Consider the following 9,263-nt stretch of genomic DNA (forward strand, 5'->3'; position numbering starts at 1 on the left):
AAAAAATAAGTCTCCAGGAATAGGTGGTATACCAATTGACATATTTCAGCTGCCCTGGACGTGCTCACCAAGTTGTGCCAAGAAATCTGGAGAACAGCCACTTGGCCAACTGACTGGAAGAGATCGATGTTTGTTCCTATCCCAAAGAAAATTGACCCAACAGAATGTGGAAACTACAGAACAAGAGACAGATAAGTAACTTTATTCCTAGTCTTAGGGCCTGATAAGAATGAACACAATTACAAAATGATGATGGAAGAAGGAATCCATTTAGAACATAATTTCTAGTAAGGAGAAAAATATATACATGTTGTAGAGTTGCTAAAACCCCTGAACACTCTGTGTTTATATTACAGGTTAGTGGATGCTGTTTTGTTACCCAAACACTGCTGATTCGTGGGCCTGCATCATTGCTGTCACTGGGCGCTTGTTGGACATGCTGAATCTGAGCCTTACCCCCACTTCCTGAATCAGAATCCATATTTCAATTAGATCTCTGGATCATTCCTCTTAAGTTGGAGAAGCTCTGCATTAGACTTTAATTTTTGCCCCCTTTGGTTTGACTTTGTCTTTCATAGTGGAAATATTTCACATGGATGTATTTCATATTACAAGGTAGATGTTGTAACTCACGTCCTCTTGCTGCTGTTGTGCACTGTTGAGTCGGAACTGACCCATAGCTGATCCTCCAGCAGCTTTTCAGAGGCAGTTAATCTCACAGGAGGAGATTGCCCACTAGGCAATCAAAACAAATGCTTAGGAATTCAAGGCTTAAGAGTTAATTCAGAGCACATCTGTTGTGATTAGAACCTGTAACCTCATCCCATTATTATTACACTTTGAGATGTTGTTACCTGTGGGAGGGAAGTTGACCACCCCTCAACCAGGCTCCATGAGGTGTCATTATTTTAATAATTTTCACTCATTGTTTTTTAGGGTGTTCCAGAGTTGAGTGGATTTGGAAAGACCAATAAATATTATGTTGCAAAAACTTAGAAGAGATCGCTGTATAAACCAGAGTGCCAGTTTTGGATCAGAAATAAGATAGTCGTGTAGACCTTATACCTCCATGTGAAAATCACTTTGAATGCTTTAACAAGCTCTAACCTTGGATGAAACTGGAGTTCAGTGTGTTAAAGTAATGATTCTAGGGTTTCAAATAACACAAGAACGATCTAGAAATTTCTATTCATGTTGTTGTTAGGTGCTGTCGAGTTGAGAATGACTTATAGTGAGCCTATGAACAGAAGATCTGAACCCTGTTCTATCCTGTGCCATTCTCACATTTCCTGACACACATGAGCCTATTGCAGCAGTCACTGCATCGAGCCACCTGGCTGAGGGTCTTCCTCTCCTTCTCCAACCCTCCACATTTCCTAGCATCATTCCTTTCTCTAAAGAATAGCGCCTTCTAGAAACATGCCCAAAATATGTGAGACGAAGCCTCATCAATCTTGCATCCAAAGAGCGCTCTGGGTGCACCCTCTCCAAGACATATCTGTTTTCTTGGCCATCCATGGGATGTTCAGGGCTCTTATCTAACACCATAGCTCAAATGCATCAATTCTTCTGTCATCTTTATTTATTGTCCTTCTTTCAGATGCATAGCAAGTGATTGGAAAGACTATGACCTGAATCAGAAGCACTTTAGTCCTCAAACTGACATTATTACACCTCAATATTTTGGAGAGGTCCCTAACTGCAGATTTTTCCAGTGCAATGCATCTCCTTACTTACAACTGCTGGTACTATGGGTGTTAATTTTGGATCCCACCAAGATGAAGTTGTTGACAGTTTCACTCTCTTCTCTATCCATCATGATGTTGCCTATCTTACCAGTGGTAAGAATCTTTATTTTTTCTTTCTTTTGTTTTTTAAGAATCTTTATTTTTTTGATATTGAGATGCAATCCATACCGAAGGAAGCATTCTTTGATCTTCTGCAACAAGCTCTTCAAGCCCTCCTCTCCTTTAGCAAGCAAAGTTGTGTCATCTGCATAATTCAGGTTATTGATGAGTCTCCCTCCAATCCTGATGCCACAAATCTCTTCACAGAGTCCAGCTTCTCCAATAATTTGCTCTGCATACAGATTGAATAGGTATGGAGAGGGAATACAATCCTGATACACTCCTTTATTTTAAACCATATGGTGTTCCCCTGCTCTGTTGACACAGCAGCCCCTGGTTCAGTTATAGGCTTTACCTGAGCACAGTTAAGTGCTCTGGGACTCTCATTCTTCTCAATGTCAGCCAAAACTTGTTACGATCCACACAGTCCAATTTTTTTGCATAGTCAATAAAACCAAATCAGTTATGGTTATGTAGAGTGAAATTTTCTGGAAGGGGTCCACGAAGTTTGTAGAGTAACATAGTCAAGAGGAGAGGTGAGAAGGTCTTAGTGAAGGCAGCCTGGGCTATTGCAATAGATAGAAAAACTCCATTGCTACATATTTGGTTCTGATGTACAGTAACCTTGCTTCTGGTTTCTGAGGTGGTAAATCTGAATGGAAAGAAAGTGCTCATCTTGGTGGATTTGAAATACTGACCTTTTGGTTAGCAGCATAACATGCAAGACACTCTGGTGCTCCCAGTGGGAGGAGCTGGCAATGGAGGATAAAGGACAATAAAGTGCAACCAGTGTGGTCCTTAGAGGCAAGAATGGTGAAACTTTGTCTCACTTACTTTGGCAGGTTGTTGTTAGGTGCCAATGAGTTAAGTAGTGACCAATAGCGACCCTGTGAACAACTGATCTGCACCCTGTCTTGTCCTGTGCTGTCCTCACAATCTTTGACATACTTGAGCCCATTGCTGTACTCATTGTGTCAATCCACCAGGTTGAGAGTCTTCTCTTTTGCTAACTCTCAGATTCTCCAAGCATGATGTCCCTTTCTATGGGAAGTCAAACTTTATACCAAACATTACATGAAAACCCTTGTTCAGGAACCGAAGGTATTGCGGATTTATAAGTTAGAATTTCTCTTGCAGACAGGAGACAGGTAGGGCCCCCCTACAGAGGGAGTGTTACTTCCTGAGCTAGAGCATTAGGTTGACAATAAAGAAAAATTCAGCTTCATTTACAAGGAATTCCTTTTATTATTTGCTTCAACAAATACACAGAGAAACATGACTTGGGGTCTTGAGCCGAGACCTACTGGCCCCCTGTTTTATGCTCTCTGCTCTACCTCATTCCTGACTGTTTGTCTCATTATTAATAATTATAAAATTATTCCATCATTTGGGACCCTCGGTCTGCAACACCGTTCCAAGGAATAGCCTCTCCTAGCAACATGCCCAATGTTGTTGTTGTTACGTGCCGTCGAGTCATTTGCAACTCATAGCGACCCTATGTACAACAGCCCTAAACCCTGCTCTATCCTGTGCCAATCACACACGCATCCTGATTATCCCAGTCACTGAATCAATCCATCTCATAGAGGGTCTTCCCCTCCTGTGCTGTCCCTCCACCCTACCAAGCATGATGTCCCTCTCCAAGGACAGGTCCCTCCTTACAACATGTCCAAAGTATGTCAGACGAAGCCTCAGAATCCTTGCCTCCAAGGAGCAGCCCAGTTTAACCCTCTCAAGGATGAGTCTGTTTTCTTAGCAGTCCATGGTGCACTCAATACTCTTCTCCAACACCACAGCTCAAAGGCATCAATTCTCCTTCTATCCTCCCTAGTCATTGTCTAACTCTCTAACGCATAACAAGTGATTGCAAAGACCATGGCCTGTATCAGATGCACCTTAGTCTCCAGAGTGACACCATTGCTCTTCAGTACTCTGGAGAGGTCCCTATAAAAACCTAAGCCCAATGTATGTAAGATAAAATGTTACCATCTTTGTTTCCAAAGGAACACCTTGGTACACGTTTTCCAAGGCATATCTATGGTTTCAGCAGTCCATGGCATATTCAATATTCTTCTCCAACACCCCCCCCACAAAGGCGTCAGTTCTTCTGTCATCCTTATTAACTGTCCAGTTCTCATGTACATAGCAAGTGACTGAAAAGACCATTTGCTGAATCTGGCACACCTTAGTCCTCAAGAGGTCCTTGACTGCAGACTTCCCCTGTTTAATGCCTCCTGGTTTCCCTGACTGTTCCAAGGGTGTTGATTGTGGATCCAAGTTGGGAAGGGTTATCTCTTGGAAAAAGACATCATGCTTGGAAAGGTGGAGAGTTAGCAAAAGAGAGGAAGATCCTCAATGAGGTGGCTTGACACAGCAACTCTAACTAAGGGCTTGAGGATGGCAAAGATGGTGAGGATGGCGCAAGACAGGACAAGTTCAGATCCATTGTTCATAAGGTCACCGTGAGTCACAGTCTACGCAAGGGCACTTAACAACAACAACAACAGCTTGACAATTGTTTTGATAGTTTTTACTTGGGTTACATTGCCCACTAAGATTCGGATATCATGAAGTGTCAAACATGGGATGCATAATTCATCCTCATGGTGATTTAGTTCTATAGTGTGCATTCCTGTACAGAGGTAACTCGTGATTACTGTGACACTAATGTGCGAAATGTGATGCTGATTACCCATGGTGGACAGTGTTTGGTGGAGCTCCCTGATTAAAACAAGCTTGGAAGCAGGAGTGGCATCCACTTCTGAAATGGCTTGCCTCTGGAAACTCTATGAAAAGTGCTCAGGCCTTTCGTCCACAGGGTCACTAGGAGTCGCCTATGACTCCATGGCACCTAACAACAACAACAACAAGAAGTGCTGCTACAGCAAAACCCAAAAACCAAAAGAAGCACCACCAATGAGTATCTTTAAATAACAGAAATTTATTTTCTACAGTTCATGAGTCTTTAAAAAAAAAAAAAAGGTCAATGCTGCCCAGTTAGAACTGACTCAGCTGACCCTCCAGTGGATTTTCAGAGTCTATAAATTGCACAGGAGGACACTGTCCATCTTTCTTGTGGAGCAGCTGGAGGATAGGAACCATCAGAGAGGCTTTAAGTATCTGAAGTCCGAATTCCTGGCAAGCTCCAGGGAAGAGCCTTCTTTGTGGGTGACCCCAGGAGTTCCTAGGCATTTCTATGCACTCTGTTTCTGTGTCTGCATTTTATAACTCAAAAGTGACAAGGTCGAGGACCCAAGGCATGGCCTTATAACAGAATTCCTATTTCCAAACACTCATCTTTTTAACAGGTACAGAGATGATTTTAACACGTTTTGAGGAGACACAGTGCAATCTTCATAATATGGATCGGTTGGAATTGGGTGGTGATGTTAGAGGGAATGGGGAGAGGCTAAGGAGGGCAGAGAGGACTGGGAGCAGCCTGAGCATGGCTGGGCCATCACTGTTACCTGGGTCACTGCACTGTGATCTTTGGAGAAAGCCCTGGCCAGCATGTCCTCCCTGGCACGTCCACGCTTTCCCAACCTCTTGACTATGTGGTCAGATTATTCCTCTCTGGCTGTATTTGTTTCTATTTACCTAGTTGTTTCATTTTGTTACTTCCTGAACTTATTTTTAACCTCCCTAGGTTCCTTTCTATTTATTTTTTGGCCTATGGAATGCCTCCTTGTTTAAGTGTCAGTGCCATGTGAACTCTAAGGGTAAACAAGCCGACTGATGGGTGCAGAGTGGGGAGCCATTCATCCCCTTCCCCTTCTTTGTCTTATTCTCCTTATCTTCCTCTTCCCCTCTATTAATAAATGCATGAGTCATCTAGAACTATGCGGCAGGCATTTCCTTCAGCAGGAGAAAGACCCTGAAACAAAAAGTTTAAGAACTTTGAAGGTGAAATAATCCAACCGAAGGCACTATTCCTGAGCTCTCCACAATTTATATGCCTCCCCTGTTGTGGGGCCCACTATTACCTATTATTCATGTAACATTTAAAAAAAGTTCCTTATGTCACATTTAAAATTTGATTATTTATATAATCTTTTTAAATAGACTAAGCTGATTTTTTTTTATTCAAGGGTTTTTTTTTAAATTTTATTAGGGAAAACTTTGTATCAGTGTTGGAAAATGTAAACCCAATTTTAAGGTGCACCTTAAATACATAATTATGAATCACCTTGATCTGTTTCACTGGAATGGAATTTTGTATTCAAAACCTTAGGTAAAATTGAATGTGACTCTTTGAGAGGTCTTTTTGAGGAATAAAAGTTTACTCCTTCTCATTCATTGGCTCTACTTTTGTCCACACAGGCATTACAGACTACAGTTTTCTTTTACAAATAGGTGTTGGTCAAATGAAGACTTATAGAACAATGTTCATAGTGGCATTATTCACCACCAAAAAACCAAGGAAACAACCTGCATGTCCAACTACAATGGAATGGATTGAGAGACTGTGGTACATTCACACAATGGAATAAATACTACGCAGCATGCAGGAGCAGTGATTTTGTAAATCACTACTTAACTTGGAGGGACTGGAGAGCATTCTGCCTAGTGAACTAAGTCAGTCCCACAAGGACAAATACTGTATAAACCATTATTGTAGCATGAATATGAGGATCCAAGAGGGGATGGGGGAGCAGAGGGGTGACGATGGGCAGGGGGTGGGGGTTGGTTAATCAAAGGGCTTCACAATTTGATGATGGGAGGGGATGAAGGAAATGGGAAAGGTCTGGTGTGAAAAACAATGTACAAAAACTTTGTAAGTAAACCAGTATTTTTTTAAAAAGGGAGAGGCTAGTGTTCCATTTGCTGTGGCGTGGACTACGTACGCCCAATGGTGACCAGTGTGTGCGGAGCCGAGCTGTTGAACAGCGTGACCAAGGCTGATGGAAAGGCCTGCGGCAGACTGCAGCCTGTTGTTCCGTGATGCCTGCAGATGGGTTCCAATCTTTTGTCTAGTAGTGGGGTGTTTAATTATTTGTACCACCCAGGGATTCCTTTCACTTTTTGTTTCTCTTTTAACTTTTGAGGACAGTTTCTTTGAGGTCTTCCTTCTGCTGCACTAAGCACCTCGGGTGGCCTCACCCTGTTGAGGGTGGCTCCTTCCCTGGGCTTTGCCCTAACCTCTCACTCCTCCCACCCCCATCATTGCAGCTCCTGGCCTCCGGTGAACTCGGTGAACTCGTGCTTTGGATCCTGGTTTTTCAGTCTCCCTGGGATTGCTCACAGCTCTCCAGAGGCCTCCTTCCTCACCGTGCAGAGACCATGGGGTTTCACTCTTTTCTCCTAATGTGCTCCAAAATTCTACTGCTTTTTAAAAAAGTGACTTCATCGTAGGATTGACCTGCATCTTGGTGATGGGTCTCCAGCGTCAGTACCCTCAATACCAAGCTTGTGCAGCCGACACAAGCCTTCGTGGAGAGTTGTCCTTCAGCCTCATGGACTTGACTGTTGACCTTGCTTCACAGTCTGATTGGGATTCTGTTGCTTCTCTCCTTTAATATTTCGACTAATGTAGAAGAGCCGACAACTTCAAGAAGAACATACTGGAGAATGTCAGGCCAGGGTCAAAGCTAACAGTGTATCATAGTTCATCCAGGGACACTGGTGCCAGCAAACTTCATTTTGTTCCTTCTACCTGCTTGTCCCTGCTCTGGCAAACCATGGAAAAATACACAAAACACCCCCAACTCCAAAACCCAACGTCTGTCTAAGTTTTTTCTGGCAGGGATATTGATCTCATTTGTTCTCCCCCACACCTCAAAGATCACTACCAAGAGACGGATCACTGGCCAATATGTTATACTCTGAGACTTCATCTCACTGGCCCCAGACACCTGAACTTATTTAAAGTGTCCAGATGCACTTATATTGCCTCTTTCATTACATTCACTAGTTTCTAAAAGAATAATAATAATAATAAATTCACTCTCAGCTATTGAATTGATTTAAATTTCAAACTGAACCTCACAGCCAGCACCTAGTGGGTTTCTGATGCTGTAAATCTTTATAGGGTCCCTATGAATTAGAACTGACCTGATGGAGCCTAAAAACAAAAGGGAACTATGGTGGCTTAGTGGGAAGGACTTGTGTGGTCAACCCAAAGGTATGTGGTTCGAATCCGCCAGCTGCTCCATGGGAGAAAGATGGGAATCTCTTCCTGTGTGATTTACTGCCTCTGAAAACCCACTGGAGGTTTGGTTATGAGTCTATTCCGACTCAATGTACACAAAAAGAATAACAACAAAGAGACCACTGGTCCCCTCTCCCACTTGTGCTCCTGGAAGTAGTACTGAAGGATTCCTGGTGGTGCAAATGTTTAAGATATAGGCCGCAAGCAGAAATATTAGTGGTTTGAACCCACCAGGGGCTCTTGAGGCCTGGAGATTTGCTTCATAAAGTGTTTCCTGTCCTTGTTTTTGTGTCTTGTTCGCTGTACTTGTAAAGTGGTTTAGGCTAGTGTTACTCTGCCATGTGGAGTTGCTGTGAATGGAAAATGACTTGGTGACACCTCACAGCTGTCCTGATGGACTCCACAGGAACCAGATCGACTACATCTATGGAAAGGGTAGATGGAGAGGCCCAGGGCCAGCAGCTAAGGCTGGCTGTGACACAGGTCATCAATTATGCATGTGCAGGTACAAACTGAACCAGAAGACAATGAAAGCAAGTCCACAAGAACCAAAATACAACCTTAAGTCTAGACCATCTGAATGTTGTTGTTGTTGATTGCCTTCCAGTCATGCATGACTCAAAGCGACCCTCTGAACAAAAGGCCTGAAACCCCTCTACAAATATCGACATTTATCAAAGTTCATAGTTTCCTGAGGCATGTTGTTTAGGAAGTGGATGCCACTCCTGCTTCCATCTGAATGAAAAACCAAAATATTCAGAAATAGACTTGAGGCATTGGACACTAATGATCAAAGACCACATGAGTTGTAGGATGACATCAAGGATATCATCCATATAGCAAGCAAAAGATCATGGCAACGACAGAGGAGAAAGAAAAGACCAAAGGAGCTGTCAGAAGAGATCTGAAGGTTGCTCTAGAGTATCAAGAAGCCAAAACAAAGGGAAGGAATACTAAGGTAAAAGAGATCAACAGAAGATTTCAAAAGGCAGCTGGAGAAGACAAAGTCATATAATGGAATGTGTAGAGAGCTGTAGTTAGAAAACCAGGGAAGAAAACGCACTCACTATTTTTCAAGTTGGAAGAACTGAAGAATAAAGTCAAGCCTCAAGTTGCAATACTGAAGGATTCTGTGAGCACAATCTTGAATGATCCAGGACATCAAAAGAAGATGGAAAGAATGAATACACAGAGTCACTGCACTAAAAAGAATTCATTGACAAGAAACCATTTCAGGAAGTAGCATATGGTCAAGAACCAATGATTCT

The 9,263-nt window shown here is 42.7% G+C and overlaps 1 protein-coding gene across 1 annotated transcript in view; it reads left to right on the forward strand.

The window, feature by feature from the left end:
• The first annotated feature begins 8,388 nt into the window (after window positions 1-8,388).
• CDC20B (cell division cycle 20B) overlaps window positions 8,389-9,263 on the forward strand; it is a 17,293-nt gene continuing 16,418 nt past the window's right edge. Inside the window, 1 exon segment of the mRNA XM_006903673.1 lies at window positions 8,389-8,500. Within this exon segment, the coding sequence (XP_006903735.1) occupies window positions 8,389-8,500 (112 nt within the window).

The sequence above is a fragment of the Elephantulus edwardii genome, unplaced genomic scaffold, assembly GCF_000299155.1.
Source record: "Elephantulus edwardii isolate Elephantulus edwardi_28Jun2011 unplaced genomic scaffold, EleEdw1.0 scaffold00079, whole genome shotgun sequence".
Lineage (NCBI taxonomy): Eukaryota > Metazoa > Chordata > Mammalia > Macroscelidea > Macroscelididae > Elephantulus > Elephantulus edwardii.